The sequence below is a fragment of the Typopeltis vanoorti genome, chromosome 25, assembly GCF_054136105.1.
Source record: "Typopeltis vanoorti isolate ZY-2024b chromosome 25, IOZ_Tvanoo_1.0, whole genome shotgun sequence".
Classification (NCBI taxonomy): Eukaryota; Metazoa; Arthropoda; class Arachnida; order Uropygi; family Thelyphonidae; genus Typopeltis; species Typopeltis vanoorti.
This window is the reverse complement of record NC_143573.1, coordinates 9954947-9973392: the sequence shown is the minus strand read 5'-3', so window position 1 is coordinate 9973392 and position 18446 is coordinate 9954947. Positions and strand designations below refer to the sequence as shown.

Sequence of the window (18446 nt, the reverse complement as noted above, 5' to 3'; positions counted from 1 at the left end):
TCAGTGCCATGGCATGTACAACTGCAAGGACTAGAATTGATAGTGCATGGGAGGCAGTTAAGAAGTGTTTGCATGAAACAATGGCCGACTGTATACCTAGAGTCCGAATAATAAATCAAGTAAGGGTTAAATGGATGAATAACACCATTAAGCTTGAGCTGCAAAAAAAAGAAACAACTATGGAGGGAATTTAAGGAGAAAGGCAGGCACATGAATGGTATAAAATGCAGGCCAGAAGGATAACGAGTGTGGTAAGAAAAGCAAAAAAGGATTATGAAAGAACATTGGCCATGCAGGCTAAAGAGAATCCTAAACAGTTTTTTCGATATGTTGCAAGTAAAATAAAAATGTATGTGGCAGAATGATTTTAAAGAATGCCGATGGTAGGGAAGTAACTGAATCAGTTGATATAGCCGAATTACCGAGTGAGCACTTTGCAAGAATATATCATCCAGGTGGTGACAATGCAAAAATGAATGAACCAATAGATTATATGGGAATTGTGGTGAATGAAGTGGAGGTGAGTAGTCTATTGCATAACCTCAATGTCAATACATCTGTGGGATTCGATGGTATACCAGCTCGTGTCGTACGTGAAGTGGTTAAAGAATTGTCAGTACCCTTGACCATTTTGTTTAATTTGAGTCTCGGGTCTGGGTTAGTCCCGAGGGGGTGGAAAGAGGGGAATATAGTTCCACTGCATACAGGAGGTTCCAAGACTGCTGTTGTAAATTACTGACCGATTAGCATATCAGGAATCGTTGTCAAGGTCTTGGAGAAATTAGTCAAGAAAAGAATACAGGATTGGATAGATGAAAATGGGATATTGTATGGGGGACAATATCATGAGGCATGAGGGTAGATCATGCCTCAGTAACTTGCTCACGTTTTATAACACAGTGACGGCTGAACTGGATAAGGGGTTTACAGTGATTCTACTGGACCTTGCCAAGGCCTTGGACAGGATACCACATGGAACTCTAATCAGTAAACTGGAGCATATGAGGATGAATATAGGGTTGGTGAGATGGATAGGAGAGAGGTTGATGGAGAGATACCAGAGAGTGGTTTATTCAGGAGTTGAGTCCAAAAGACGGCTTGTGACTAGTGGTATGCCATAGGGCTCTGTTCTTGGACCACTACTTTTCAATTTGTTCATCAATGATATAGGAAAGGATCTGAGAGGAAGTGTTCACTTGTTTGCTGATGATGCAAAATTGGGTAGAGCAATTGTGAGTGCAGAGGATGTCAAAAATTTACAAGATGATTTCGATAGTTTGGAGGACTGGGCTAGGGAAAATGGATGTCAATTTAATGTGGCAAAGTGTAAGGTTATGCATTTTGGGGTGAAAAGAATAGAAGCAGTATATCACATTGGTGGAACCGTACTCCAGGAGATTGATGAGGCCAGGGATTTGGGAGTGTTGATGGATAGGGAATTGAAGTTTAGGGGGCACATTGCAAAAGTGGCTAAATCAGCTCATCAAATCACTTGGATGCTGAAAAATACTTTAACAAGCAGAGACAAGCAGGTTATTTTCCTCTGTATCGAGCCATGATAAGACCCCATCTAGACTACTGTGCCCAGATATGGGTGCCAGGGTTTCTTCTTGATGGGGAGGAGGTGGAGAGGATCCAGAGACGAGTGACCAAGATGATAGCAGGTGTATGGAATGAACCTTATGAGAACAGGTTGAAGATTTGTGGGTTGCAAAAATTGGTCGATAGGTGGAAAAGGGGTGATATAATTGAGCCATTCAAATTACTGAAGGGTTTCTGTAAGATTAATCCAGAAGATATTTTTGAGAAAAGGACTGGTGGTGGGAAGACTAGGGGCCATACATGGAAGCTGGGCAAGAATGTGGTTAGCAGGGGTGTTAGAGCTAGGTTTTTTACTTGGAGAGTGGTGAATGAGTTGAATAAGCTGCCAGAGTCTGTTGTGGGTGCTATGACCATGAATGAGTTCAAGGCGAGGTATGATAGATACTGTGTGAATGTCAAATAGTTGTTCTTGACATGATGTTAGGGCCTCCCTCGATGAGTCTGTCGACTCCTTGGAGTAGCCCGGAATAATAATAATAATAATAAAAATCAGAAGTATTAAATAACATCTTACCAGGCACAAAGTAGATATTGTTACTATACAAGAAACTCACCACACCTCACAGGGAAATATTACCATTCCTGGCTACATCCTTCTCACTGATAAACCTGATGAAAGACATGGCTTGGTGATCTACATAATGGCAAATCTGGAAAGAATCTCTTGGTCACTCGCAAAGCCCTACCTCTTCCTCAGCCAGCCCATCCTAGCATCATCCTTGAGGATCTCAACTTGCACAGTACGTCATGAGGATACAATAATGATGAAGACAACCCAGGCCTTCAACTGATAGATTGGATGTTAGCAAATAGCCACAACCTTCTCTATGACAGCAACCAACTCGGATCCTTCAAATCTGAAAGATAGGAGGAACAGACACAACTCCTGAGTTCTGCTTTACCACCACTGATATGGAAGGAACTCCTGTCACCTCAACCCATCAAGTACTGCCTCCTTTTCCACACAGCAAGCACATAATTACTGCTGAACTTATAAAAATCCCCAGAATAAACAGCTTCCAATACGCCAATGAAATCTTAGGAAAGCAAACTGGCAAAACTTTACTGAATTCATCAAAAACAACATCAACATAATACCATGTACATTTGATAACTATGAAAGATTCACTAAACTTCTCATGTCATCTGGCAAGAAACACATCCTGAGAGGATTCAGAAAGATCTACATGCCATGTTGGTCAACTGAAAGTAGTTTTCTTCTAGGCAGAGTATGAACAATAGAACCATCCAGACACGTCTTCTACCCTCTTAAGGTACTTGAGTGATGGCAGAAGAGCTAACTGGCATGAAGAAATGAACAACCTAAACTTCACCAGATCAAGTCGTAAGGCTTGGTCACTGCTCTGTCGACTGGGAGGCACCAGCACTCCAAAGAGAATTCGAAAGGGGCAAAACTTCCCGCAGAAGAGCATTCCTTAGAACAGCCAACTTAGTCGTCACGAGACATTTTTTTATTTGAAAAGTGAATATTTCAGTTTGTTTTTATATTCTTTTATATTATGTATTTTTCACACTTTCATATTTACAGTATGTATATTATTCAAATACAATTGATAAATTTTTTATAATTAATTTTTTTAATCACCTCAAAAATGAAAAATATTAAAAATGGAAAATATCTGATTAATGGCAAAAAAATTAATGTAAGACAGTGGTATAAGTAGCCATTGAACATTTTATTGTATGTATGTAATTTACAAATTCGATTTATAAAATTCAAATTACGTAAAGGTTTATGTAATTCAGGGTGTAACTGTATATTAGCCACTGAGCCAACAAAGACTGGCAGAATATACAGGTAGTCCTCGATTTACGACAGGGTTCTGTTCCAACATCCCCGTCATAAGTCAATTCTGACGTAAGTTGAGGACTTTTTTTAATTCTTGATTTGTTTGATTTCTGTTATAATATTTTCATAAATTAGGTTTTCTATTTAACTTAAAATGGCTAAAAATGTATACACTTACATAAACATTTATAAATTATTTATTAGCACATATACGTATAAATACATAAATACAAAATTAAGAAAGAAAAATTTAAGCAAAAAATACATTAACACATATCAAAAATGGTGCACTTACTTTAATTTGAAATTCCTTTAAATATTAGTTAACATAAACATAAACAAAAAACTTATTAACAGTGTCTTTAATTAAACAGGTGAGTAACTATCACTCATTTGGATGATATGATTATTTCTCACGATCAAGAGTTGGTTTTTTAATCAGAAAATTAGTTAATTTATCTGTTGGGTTTTTTTTTTTTTTTTTCTTCATATATTTTTGATAACATCTGACTGCTTCTTGAATTTGTTTTTCGACTTTGGCAAAGTGATCAGTGTCTTGATTCATATTTTCCAGTAGCTGAAGTCCTTGATTTAGTTTAGAAAATACTTCAGCTAATCCTTTTACAGTAAATTTTTTTAACGATTTCTCTTCTTCATCTTCCTCATTATTCCTTTCTTCTTCTACAGCTCTTTCATTTTAGAAAATCAAGTCTTGATCAGTCAATTCGCCTTCATGATCTGCTAATTCTTCTATATCGGTAATATTGATTTCTAGATCCAGTTTTCTTGCAATTTCAATGATTTCTTACCAATCTGTTCTAACACAACATGCTTATTGTACTCTTTTGAGTGTCTTCTGTGGTAGTAACTTCTTCCATATTCCTCACAGACATTGTTCCGATACTTCCTTCCATGAAGTTCCAGTGTTCTGGATACATTGGTTAATATCATGATTTTTCCAAAAATCGCTTAATGTTATAGCATCATTGTTCATTGCTGTTATTGCTTGAGAAAATGTAGTTTTCAGATAATATGTCTTGAATGTAGTAATCAAACCTTGATCCATAGGTTGAATCACAGCTGTTGTATTGGGGGGTAGATACATCACATTTATATTTTCAGTCAAATCACCGGTGCGAAGAGGATGTCCTAGAGCATTGTCAAGCAGCAATAGAATTTTCAAAGGAATGTTTTTTTCAAGACAGTAGACACGTACTTCTGGAATAAAACAATTTAAGAACCAGTCTTCGAATAAAACAATTGTCATCCAAGCCTTAGGATTACTCCTGTAGTAAACCGGCAACTTATTCTTGTCAATGTTTTTCAAAGCTCTGGGGTTTGTGAACAATAAACAAGAAATGGTTTTAACTTAAAACCAGCAGCATTTCCTCCAAGAAGAAGAAGCGTAATCCTATCTTTAAATGCCTTAAAATCATTTCACTGACTTTCTTTCCTTAGTCATATGCTTTAATGACCTTCATTTTAACATCTAAACTTAAAGTTTTCCTCGCCTTCTTTTTTATGTTGGAATTTTCATCAGCAGTATTACTTCTCTTACCAGATACATGATAGGGTTATGACGAGATACAAAAATTGCAAAGAGAGAAATGAATACTTTGACTGCTGATTAGCAACTAACGTGCCAAAGGCTGTGATAAGTTTGAAGTGGTGAATCATAGCAGCGGCTATTGAATATTGGTGATAGGCTTTGCTTGTCGACTAATGGTGACGCTGCGATGTGTATACAAAAGCAATGTGATATATATATAAGCTGGCAGCAAAGTTAAATTACAGAATTTTTAATAATAATTTTTGGCCATTGTAAGTGCGAATCGTCGTAAGTCGAGGACTACCTGTATTTGTAAATTGAATATGAAAAGCTTTAGGAAATATGCCCTTTTCCGCATAAAATCTATTTCACGTGCCTTGAATTTTCAGTTGTTGAGCTGAAATTGGGAGGATTATGGAAATATGACATAATGGATCCTTTACTGGACAAGCCTCAGCCATTTCCCTCCCACATACCACTAGCCAGACTCAAGCCACTATTCTTTTAGGCATATCTAAAAGGAATAATGGCAGCAGAATTATTCTCTGCTCTGGAAGCACCCAGCAATATTTTAGTCTTGAATATTATCGCATCTAGTATGTGGATTAACCATTTTAAAACTCTAGTCTCAAAAAGAAGAAATGGTGAGTCTCTTCATTATGTCTGACATAACTTGAAAATGTCATTTATGCTGGAAGAAATGGGGAACCAGAAGTAGATCTTCCTTCTACCACTAGATGGTAGAAGAGTTTCCTCTGAGGAAACCACATCACGACAACTTTCCACTGTGGTATTGTGGATGCCATACTTCAATCCCTGTCTATATTAGTTCATATCTAAATAGTTTCTTCCAATCTGATGGCTTGCCTGTTGACTTTTTTTCTTTGTGATAGATTCATTGTCTATTGAAGAAAAAAAAAAAAAAAAAAAAGCTAAAGACAGAAGAAATGTGCAAGGGTACAGCAAAATGCATTTTAGTTCATCATAAAAGATATAATACTATTTCTGAAGATCTTGGTTGAAAAGAGTTAGATGATCACACATTCATTACAACTTTTAGGATTAAGCAGGTCACTTAATAATAAAATTCGATGTATAGAATAAGAAGAGGTGATATTTAAATTATGTAAAATTAAAACTTACCTCATCTGATAGTGAACGCCTAATAAGACAGTATGGATCAAACTTTTTTTCCCTTAATACCTGGATACCTCTCTTTATACTGATATGATGTAACTGACTGCTTATCTTTAAACATAATAAATCCTCCTATTAAAAAAAAAAAAATACATGTGCCAGTTTTATTTGTACTAATAAAGAATTCAGATTCAGATATAACCTAATATCTATTCTTTGAGTAAGCAGGTAAGTCAAACTAATGGCTGTACTAAGAAATTTCTATGTAAGTTTCAAAGTAATACCTGGATGAAGCTTGAGAAACTTTAAATGACTTTAGCCTGATTAGTGTAAGTAGTAAACCACTTAAAAAACAGCCTTAAAAAAAGAATCTGCACAGATTCATCATTTGCTGGTACTAACTTGTAGAGGAAGTAATACCTTCCTCTCAAGCAACACAAAAACTTGGGATGCTTGCAGTAGCCTCATGTTAAATAACATCTTATATATGTGCTATCGAACAGAGATTGAAATTATAATGTTCAAAGGGAAGACTATGTGATTAAATTATTTAAAAGAATGACAACATAATCAGCATTAATAATACTTTCTTAATGTTGTTATGGTTGGCTGAATGGATAACAAATCCATTCTCCAGTCAAAAGGCTAGGAGTTAAAATGTCATCATGAGAATGGATAAGTGTGTCTGAATGAGGCCTTGTTCCTATTTACTGGAAGCATGAAGCAGCATGAAAAAGTTCTATATTGGGTGTTGATAGATAGGCTTACAGATTATGTAAAAAAATATTTGAAAATATTTAAAAAAAAAATCTTAGCTCAATAATCACTAGGGAGTGGCTTTTTCAATCTCTTTAAAAATTGCAGTTCTGATCCCTTATAAGATATAGAGCTTTCAACACAGAGATGATGTAGGTACCTGGAGAAGAATGAATACTGAGTTCAAAACAATGGTCTGATGTGAGTGGAAGCACAACACTTGGTTGATTAGAAGTCGCACTGTGTGTGTGTGTGTGGGTGGGTGGGTGAGTGGTTGTATGCATATGTGCAAGCAGATGGTAAAAGATTAATGATGGTCTTATGTGCAGCATTTAGATTGGACCATAGTTCTGAGTTCACTTCAGAGGCACTTTCCTATTGAAAATTGTGAAATATTAAGGCCAATAAATCCAGTTTTCCAAGAATTTTTTTGCTCTTGAACAAGTTAACAATATTCTCTCAGGCTCTAAATCCAAGTGCCAATTAGCTAAACCTAGATACAGGTTTTCTTAGAATAAAACCAGTACTCTAAGTGCAGGGCACTAGTTTTCAGACACAAGCACCTGCCTCAAGCAGCCTCTTGTAAGGCACATGTATATTCTGATGTTCATTAATGAATTTCGCTGTATGTTCTCAGGGCAATTTGTCTGTTTTCAAGGAAAAACACAAGTTATCTATGAAGAAAATCCTGCTACCTGTCCATTTGTGACTATCTAATTCACTTCAGCTGAAGAAACCTTTATTTTTCAGAGAAATGATCCTCATATCAAAGAGGAGAATTGAACACAGGTATTTCCCAATCAAAGAAGATATGATATATATCATCCATCTAATCTGACTATGAAACCACTTATGTAGAAATGTTTAGTTAAAAGCACTAACAAAATGCAATTATATGGACTATTTGAAGATTGTGACTTTTAAGTAGTACCTGAGTTTTTAAGAGACATTTGTGATATGAAAAAGATCTTTGAACACATAGACACAAGAAGTTAGTAATAAATTATAAAAATCATATATTTTGATCTAAAATATACAAATAATCTTCAGTGAATAACATTTCAAAAAGATAGAATGACAAAAATGAATTTTAAAAGAAATGGAATGCATGCTAGAGGTGGAACAGTATAGTAGTTATATGGCTGATACATGAATATGTACAAAGAATTATAACAAACAAAATTAGAAGTTAAAGAGGATATTAGGTCTGAGGGAGATAGTTCATTTGATCCTGTCTGGTGTAGGATAGAGGCAAATAGGACAAAATATGTTGTTGGGTGCTGCTATAGACCAGGAGGTCCACAGCAAGATGTAGATGCCATGTACAATGAGTGTAGGCCGAACAATTATTATGGGAGACTTTAACTATGAGGTCATTGATTGGATGGAGGAAAGGGAGCATAGCAAGATGAAAGTGAGATTTATACATTTGCTAAGGGGATAATTACATGAAACAACATGTTACACAGGGAACAAGGGGTTTGAGGGTGTTCGATCTGAAAATAGCAACCGAAAATGTATCTATAACCAAGGTAGATACCTCCAATTAAGGATAGTGACCATGCAGTCTTGTTCTGGAAAGTTACCAAACACATGAGGTTTTCTGTCAAGAAGAGGTTTATGTTCAATTATAAGGCTGATGATTATCAGAGACTCAGGAGTCATCTTGGAACAATGTCATGGCTTGAGAAGCTATAAGGAAAGAATATCAGTAGTGAATGGGAAGTGGTCAGGGAGTGCTTGAGGGTAGCAGTATCAGACCACATACCCAAAGTCAAGAGGATAAATCAAGTTCTAATTAAGTGGATGAGTAGGAATATAAAGCAAGAGCTGCAAAAAAAAAAAAAAAAGAGAAAAGAAAACATTGTGGAAGAAGTGTAAAGAAATGAGTCATCAGCATACTCATGAGCAGTACAAAGTGCAAGCAAGAAGGGCGACTAGTATGGTAAGGACAGCCAAATTAGAAATTAATTCTATGAAAGAGAATTAGCCAAAGAGGCCAAAGTAAACCCAAAAGAGTTTTTTTGTTATGTAGCAAGTAAGAGAAAAAATGACTATAGTAGAATGACTTTAAACAATGCTTCTGGTAGTAAGGTGGATGAGCAAAAAGAAATAGTTGAGTTGTTGAGTCATAATTTTGCAAAGGTGTATCATCCAGGTGGAGATTTTACAGTTGCTGATGCCACAGAAATATCTATGAAAATTGAGACAGATGAACAGGTGTTCAGCATATTGTAAAATATGAATATGAACACAGCAGGGACTGAATGGCATATCAGCCTCTGTACTATATGAACGTGCAAGAGAATTGGTATTTCCTCTGACAAAGTTGTTCATCTCTGGCAGGATTCCAAGTGGAAAGAGGAAAAGATAGTACCATTGCATAAAGGTGGCTCCGAGACAGAGGTAGCAAACTACAGACCAATTAATATATCTAGAGTGGTTGTTAAAGTATTGGAAAAATTGGTGAAATGTAAAATACAACAGTGGGTGGATAGGGAGGCGATACTCTATAGTGGGCATAAATTAAAGATACCAAGAAATTATATTCTTAGTTTAATCCTTTAACTCCCTTAACATACAAAGACGCCTGTGACACGTCTTTTGTTTATTGCACCAAAATTGATTTTGAATTTTGGTTTCACATATAAATACAACCAAATATAGATGCTAGACAATCTTGAGCCTATTTTCTTTCAGCCGAGAAAAGTTGCCAACGCCATGTATCGGCTATTTCGTTTGCATTTGCACAAATTCATCATTATTTTTTAAATAATGATGAATTTGATCCAGCAAATCACCCTCGCCCAAAAAATCTGCAGAAAAACAACTGCTTTCTGATTTTTAATTGGTATGTTAAGGGGTTAACAAGTGTAAGCAAACAAATTTCCACCTGAACTATTTTCAGTACTGGGGCAACTCATATAAAGAAGCTAATGACTTCACATCACTTGCCTTAGTATCCCATAATGCAAAGCACATATCCTTGCATACATGTATAATGCCATGCATTATGGGAAGGGTCTCAATCCAGACTGGCTTCGACCTTTATTGAGGTCTCATCAGCGGGAGCCAGATCCACAGGTAATCTAAGGTTGAAGTAATACAGAACTCATATTTTTGTATACGAGTAGCTAAAAGGTGTCACATCTTATTATTAAAATACTGCAGATGGAGAGATAGTTATAAGTTTTTCCACTTGGTTATACCATAAATTAAAGATACCAAGAAATTATATTCTTGGTTTAATCCTTTATCCAAGTGTAAGCAAACAAGTTTGCACCTGAACTATTTTCAGGAGTGGGGCAACTCGTATAAAGAAGCTAATGACTTCATATTACTTGCCTTGGTATCGTATCCCTTCTGTATTACTTCAACCTTAGTATCACCTCTGGGTCTAGCTCCAACTGATGAGACCATGATAAAAGTCAAAACCAGTCTGGGTAGTGACCCTTCCCATAATGCATAGCTTTATACATGTCCATAAGGATATGTGCTTTGCATTATGGGATACAGGCAAGTGATGTGAAGTCATATGCTTCTTTATATGAGTTGTCCCAGTCCTGAAAATAGTTCAGGTGCAAACTTGTTTGTTTACACTTGGATAAAGGATTAAACCAAGAATATAATTTCTTGGTATCTTTAATTTATGGTCTATAGTAGTAACATGGCTTTGTAAAGTGTAGGTCCTGTCTTAGTAACTTATTCACATTTTATAATAAAGTAACAGCAGAAATGGATAAAGGTAGTGGCTACACCATGATAGTGCCTCGACTTTGCCAAGGCATCTGACAGAATATCCCATGGAAAACTATTACAAAAACTGGAGGAGATGGGAATGGATATGAGGCTAGTAGCATGGACACAGGAATGGCTGATGGACAGACACCAGAGTAGTAGATGGTGGGATGGAGTCCAGGAGAATGACTGTGAGTACCTCAGGGTTTGGATTAAATAAATAAATTATGGAAAGCATCAAATATTACAGTTAAAGCGAAAATTAATATCTATAAATCTATTGTGCAAGCAGTACTGCTATATGGCTCTGAAACTTGGAAATTTACCAAAGCATAAAGTAATAAATTATATATTTTCCAAAACAAATATTTAAGAAGAATTTTGAAAATTTTCTGTCCAGATACAATTACTAACAAGGAACTTTTAAAGAAAACTTTCTCCAAGTCAATAGATGAAGAGATTTGCCTAAGAAGATGGAAATGGACAGGTCATGTTTTACATGGGGGATACACAGAATTCCCCAAGTAGCATTGAGTTAAGCAACCAGAAGGAAGATGCTCTAGAACTTGCCCAAAATTAACTTGGAGAAGAATGATGGAATCCAAAATGCACGAGGCAGGATGGGCGAGCTGGGTAGAAGCAAGAGCAACTGCGAGGGACACGGGCAAATGGAAAACCAGTGTTGCAGCCTTATGTGCCAGCAGGCATGGAAAGCATTGATGATGATCATCAATGCTTATAAAATATGAACATGAACACAGTGGAACTGAATGGCATATCAGCATGTGTACTATATGAACGTGCAAGAGAATTGGTATTTCCTCCGATGAAGTCGTTCATCTCTGGCAGGATTCCAAGTGGAAAGAGGGTAAGATAGTACCATTACATAAAGGTGGGTCCAAGACAGAGGTAGCAAACTACAGACCAATTAATATATCGAGAGTAGTTGTTAAAGTATTGGAAAAGTTGGTGAAAGGTAAAATACAACAATGGGCAGATGGGGATGTGATAGTCTACAGTGGGCAGCATGGCTTTGTAAAGTGTATGTCCTGTCTTAGTAACTTATTCATATTTCATAATAAAGTAACAGCAGAATTGGATGAAGGTATAATGGCTACACCATGATACTGCTCAACTTTGCCAAGGCATTTGACAGAATACCACAGGGAAAACGATTATTACAAAAAACTGGAGGAGATGAGAATGGATATGAGGCTAGTAGCATGGACAGGTGAATGGTTGATGGACAGACACTAGAGAGTAGCGTATGGTGGGGGTGGAGTCGAGGAGAATGATGGTGAGTACCTCAGGGTTTGATACTAGGGCCACTACTCTTTAATTTGTATATCAATGACATATGGAAAGATTTAAGAGGAGGAGATATTCAGTTGTTTGCTCACAATGCAAAGTTGGGGATAGCAATAGTTGATAAAGGTGGTGCAGGTATCTTGCAGGATGATTTAAATAAATTGGCATTGTGGGGAAAGGACAATGATTGTAAATTTAATGTTTCAAAAGATAAGGTATGCACTTCGGGTTGAAAAGGTTGCATATGGTATATCATATTGATGGTAGTGGTTTGCAGGTTAAAGTGATGAGGCTAGGGACTTGGGGATAATGGTGGATAAAGAGTTAAAGTTCAGAGGGCATATTACAAAAGTTTGTAAAATAGCTCAACAAATTACATGGGCATTGAAAAAGACACTAACAAATAACAATAAGGAAGTTATTATCCCTCTTTATAAGGTTATGATTCGGCCATATCTTTACTCCTGCACACAGATTTGGTCACCTGAGTTTCTTGGGGACAAGGAGATGGTCGAAAAGATTCAGATATGAGTGACCAAGATGGTGACGGGTCTATGGAATACTCTCTATGAGGATAGGTTGACGGTTTGTGGTTTACAAAGTTTAGTTGATGGGCAGAAAAGGGAAGACATGATAGAAACTTTTAAGAATTAAAGGAGGTTTATAAAATTGATGCAAGTGAAAGTTTTCAATATATGACAAATAGTCAGAAACTAGGGGTCATACATGGAAGTAAGAGTGTAGTTAGTGCAGAGCAGATTTTTGGCATGGAGAGTAATTGGTTGTGAGTTCTCTGACAGTGAATGGATTCAAGGAGAAGTATGATAGGATTTGTGTGTATGGTGGTTGATTTGGTCTCTCACGATGAGTTTCTGGACTCCATGGAGATGCTGTAAATAATAATAATAATAGTAGAAAAGGTTAATGTTTGGAAATAATAAGGATCAGACTTTCCCAAATTTTAGAAAGGAACAGCATCATACTAGTTAAGTTAGAGCGTTAATTTTTTTTTTTTTTTTTTTTGTTCTATACTGTAAATCCTATTTTATAATATAATTAAATTTCCTCTAATACAGGTTTTATTCCCAGGCCTATGTTGATGTTTAATTATGCTCTATATATATATATATATATGAATAATTTTTTTAATATAATTTATCAACACACACACACACACAAACACACACACACACACACACAGAAAGAGAGAGAGAGAGAGAGAGAGAAATAAATAAATATATATATACAGGGTGTTCGGGATAAATTTGACAGTTTCGTAAGGAAAAAGAAAATCTTCTTTGTATCTATTAAATTTAATGAATTGACAAAAAACATTACAGGCAGAGTTAATTACAATACTATCAACAAGATTTACTCAAAATAACCACCATTAGCATCGATCACAGCTTCAATTCTGCTTCGGAACCTCGAACAAGCTGATGCTACAGTCTCCCTGGGAAGGGCCGCAAAAACTGTTTTAATTTTATCCATTAACTGGGCTTTTGTATTACTGGAAGTGCGATTGGTGTCTTTTTCAACTGCGCCGCATACAAAATAATCCATGGGGTTAAGGTCTGGGGAGTTTGGAGGCCAAACATTTGGACTGGTGAAGTCGTAGAAATTTTCAGACAACCATTTTTGACTTTTCCCAGAGGTGTGGCAAGGGGCCGAATCCTGCTGCCATACATACGGCCTACCATTGGCTACCCTTGTTATCCAGGGCTTGACTACAGTTAGCAACTCCACGAACAAAGCCCGAATTCCAATGCCAGGGTTCTTCAACACCTGTTCCTGCAGATTTGCGAGGAATTCTGCTGTACGAACGCAATCAGATCGTCTGCTAGGGATCTTTCTTCTTGCTACATCCTCGTAGTCACCATTGCAAGTCTCTAGTTCATGCCTGATTGTTTTTACTGTATTCAGGGAGCATTGGGCAGCAGTCGTAATATCCTTATTTTGATGGCGGGCACGAATCATCATGATACAAGTTATTCTCTTCCATGATTCAGGTAGGTTCCAGCTATCCATCCTTTCTGACATCTTGTATATGAATGAAGAAGGGTCCAAACTTTTAAATGAAGAGAAGTGTGTGTTAATACATGTAACTTACGGAAAAATATAATTAATTATAAATATGTCAAATTTATCCCGAACACCCTGTACATATAAAACGCACAACATATAGAACAAAACTGTGTATATATATATATATAAATTAATGACCCATTTACTCACTCACATTCAAAACCATAAAATGTTGAGTCTTCTGGCATTAAATACAAGATATCTGCAGAGGCAGAAGTCAACATCATTTAGTCAGAAACTCAACCAGAGATAACAGAGAACTAGACAAATCTCATTCCGGAAATTTTCAAAACACATCTTCCACATTAATCCTTAGGCTTTCTAAGGGGAAACAGCAGCAATAGATTTTCTTGCACATAATCACACAAGAAATGCAAACTCATACCTGTGTGTTCAAATACTTCACTGGGCATACTGAGTTTCTGTTTAAAACAGGTACTAAAAACGCTAACAGTTTATTTCATAAAATCCAGTTATCTAGCACTGAAAAAGAATACAATTATTTTGGAAATTCTTGCATTTTGATTTGACAACTCTCGGTTCCATAAACAAAGAATAACAGCTTTCCATTTAATCTGCCTCAAAAAAATAAAATAAATAAATAAATAAAAATAAAACAGTGAAGACACATTAACTTCTCAAAAAAACTTTAATAAGAAATCCACAGAAAACAATTATTCATTCTTATATTTTTCTTTATATTCTTGTATCCATCCTCTTCATTACATCTTTCTCTAAATATACATATTTTCTCTCTCATGTCTACTAACTGTTTGTTTCATATCACAGTAGAGCATGCTTTGCTGCATGTCCCAATAACATGCAGCCATGAACATGCAGATCACAGGTCCAGTTTGATGGATTTCTTCAAAGAAAAACATCCCAATAATGAAATTGGCTGGTATTCCTAACCATATTGTGACCTTTAGTGAACATAAGGGAAATTGTTGAAATGCACTGGATTCTCTGTAGCCCAGATATGGCAGTTTTGATTGTTTAGTGTTCCACAAACATGAAAATATACTTCATCACTACATAGGATGTTCCAAGGCCAATCATCATCCACCTCTAAGTATGCCAGAAATGTCAACATGAACATTTCTCAGATGCTGGAATCTCCTGTATTGCGACTCTTGGCTATGGCTGAGTTTATACAAGTAGCAATGCAACACTTTATGCAAAGTTCTCCATAACGTTGCATATGGAAAATCTAATTAATTGTCTTGTTATGGTATGTGCACTGCATGAACCTACAGTATTTTCATTTGACTGCTCAACAATTGCAGTCACAACATCTTCAGTCACTTACAGATTTCAGATTTATGCCGTCTTCCTGGTTGGAATGTGAAACTGCCTGTCTCTTCAAATCAACAAATCGTGCATCACGCTGCATTTAGTGTCAGAGGGCCTTTTTGCAAAGTCTTTAGACATCTGTAATCTGAAGTACTGCTGTGGTATTTTCCTCATTCCTACAGAAATGCTTTGCAAGCAAGGCACATTCAGTTTCAGAAATCGAACCATTTAGCTCACTGTCTAATATAGGTGATGTCAGAACTAAAATATCCAGAAAATCTGATTTTCATCCCACTTAGAAGAATACAGTTAGGTTATATTTGAATAAAAATTTGAATAAGTAGAATTCTATTCTCACCAAGCACTTCTGTGCTTGGTGAGAATGGAAAACTACACCAACTTTCAAGTGGTTCTGACTTGTTTGCTGAAGACCAACTGTGAGGTGAAATCAAATTTACTAGTCTATCATCCCTTCAGGTTTCTGATGTAGTTCCAGTTTCTAAGCCATTAGAACATATTGTCTCTGTAGTAGTTACAATGGAAGTCAGTCCAGAATATTTAACATTATCATCCAATGTATCTTGTAATATCATCCCTTACACCTGATGCCAAGGTTGTAACACAAGATTGTACAAACCATTTCACATCTTCTAATGTATCTACTGTATTTCCTGCTGTATCTGGCTCAAATATACACCAAATCATTTGTGCAAGATAAGATACATCTGGTATGAATACAGTTTCAAGTTTACATCAAATTCATAGGAAGCATGTGCTCTTTATACAACCATACCTAAATGTGACCAATAGACATATATGGAGTGAACTGTGTTGCATAGGTTCTCCTGGAACAAATAAACTAACATTTTTAAATGACTGAATTATTTTTTTTTAATTCTAAAATTCCGATAAATATGTATAGTCTAACTAACAGTGTTGTTAGATCTGAAATAGGCGACTTCAAATTTTACATGACATCACCATTCCAGAATCTAACAATTAACAAAAAAAATATAGGCATACTTATCTTTTAGCATAGTGTAACTATGTTTTTTTTTGTAACAACATCTTGTATGATAAACTGTGAATTATGTGAATTTAAATTTATGTATCTAAATGTCTAACATGAATATAAGTCAGAAAAAGGGGCAAAATAAGAGAGAAATTATTAGTAAAGTATTGTAAATGAAAGAATGCATATTATTCAGCAACATAGGGCAAAGATCACCCTAATACTGTAAAAGCAGCGTAAGCACCCGCGGACATCACATCTAAGAAGGCATCATGACGCATACGTTCCCGGAAACAAGAAGTCCTGTATGTTGATCGGCGAAGTCACCCAGCCGGAGACCAATGAGTGAGACGATAAGAGAAATTCAAACTCGGAAAGGTGGCGCTCTAGGAGAGCAAATAAAACCCGCAACACGGAAGTAAATCACCCCCGTTTTTTCTTGTTCCTGGATTTCTCTCCTTGTGCTCCAAGAGTTCTTCGCAGTTTAGCTTTCATTTTTGAGGGCTGACTTACGATAGGATCCGGCATGACACTGCAGTAGATTTCGGCAAGATTAACCGCAGGCCACAATGAGACGATCATCGACGTAAAACCTTAGCAGAGGGATAGTGCCCAGCGCAGGTGAGCACGTGTAACCCACGTGGTGATAAGACCGAGACAACCAGAAACGAAACAAAGAAGGAAGGACGGAAGAAAACCGATAAAGAATAGATAAGTACTCTCACTTGTTCTAGCCCCTTTTGAGAATTGACTAACAGTGTTCAGAGAATGCAACCTAAAATTTGTAATGAAAGAAAGAGTGAAGAATTAAGATCTATGTAAATGACTATGTTTTTGAAGTGAACTTTACGGACTTTCAGTTAGATAGAGATTCTGTCGTATTTAATCCGAGAGAGATTATAAAATGTGCTAAAATGCCTTAATGTCCAAATGAGCTGTAATTACGAATGTATTATATGTTGAGTTAATGAATTTGCTAATATTTTGAAGTCAATGCATAATTGTTTTTAAGAGTGAGAGAGTGAATGAAAGAATGAATGGTAGAAGTTTAACATTAGATTTGATAACCATTTTAACTTGTATGGCATTATTTATTGAGTTTAATAAATGTTTTGATTCCTTACTTACATGTGTTTCTGATCATGATGACTGACCCTTCATAAAACATCGAACTTGAGATCGTGTGTGTGTGCGGGAATACCCCCAAATGAAAGTAGTAGGCCACGACTGCAAATAAAATAAAATAAGCCAGAGAGCCCAAGTTTCTAAGAATTTAATTTACATTGTTAGTGGCACCTGATATTCTATGATTACCCTCAAGGCTGAGTTTATCTCTAGCCTTAAGGCCAAGGCACAGAAAAAAAAAAAATTGCATGAGTGATCAGGATAACTCAGAATTCAGGGAATGGGTAATTTCTGGTGGCCCTTAAAAGTTAAGTTACGTAAGAAAAGGCATAAGAGAAGCGAGACATAAGGTTAAGATTAATATTAATGAAGATCACATAACAATGGCGCAACCTACTTAACAAAGAGGTACGTGCGATAGAACTTGATATAGCGACTGAAATAAGAAAGAATAAAGTTAAATAAATTGCCTCGATATATCAATATCAGAGATATACGGCCGCAACAGTGTTCTGATATGGTAAGATGCTTTCTATGTTACAGAAAGTATGAAAGGAATTAGGTATGATAGTGAATGAAAATGATTATTAATGAAAAAGTTTATTAAGTAATGAATCTAGTGAGAGTGCGTATGGAGCAAGTACTGTGAAAACTCATATTCTGAAATCACTCAATGATGTACCAAATGTGAGAGAAGAACAGAGACAAAAGTATGCAGCAGATGAAAAATATTTAATGATAGAGTATACAGGCAAAAAACAGGGAAATGGGATTTGCTAGGAAGGCAGGTGATTGGGACTACTATTAATAGTACTAAAGTCAATGATCTCTAGGATTGTGAGATTAAGTGTTGTCACAACGTAAACATACACACGTGACCACAGTACTTAAATTATTTAATAAATAAATATTTCATCCTAAGTATCTTAGGAATATAATAATAATTAACTGTTGTCAGAAACAAAATTGTGCACAGGAGTACTATCCAAAAGAAGAAAATAATAGAATTTTTTTCTTCTTTTGGATAGCAA

The 18446-nt window shown here is 36.0% G+C and overlaps 1 protein-coding gene across 4 annotated transcripts in view; it reads right to left on the bottom strand.

Annotated features, from left to right (window-relative positions):
- The window catches only part of LOC150092525 (liprin-beta-1-like), a 494640-nt gene that overhangs the window by 74472 nt on the left and 401722 nt on the right, over positions 1-18446 (bottom strand). For all 4 annotated transcript variants that reach the window (XM_090414366.1, XM_090414364.1, XM_090414365.1 and 1 more), the window contains one exon: positions 6105-6230. In XM_090414366.1, the coding sequence (XP_090270492.1) occupies positions 6105-6230 (126 nt within the window). The remainder of the gene's footprint in view (positions 1-6104; positions 6231-18446) is intronic.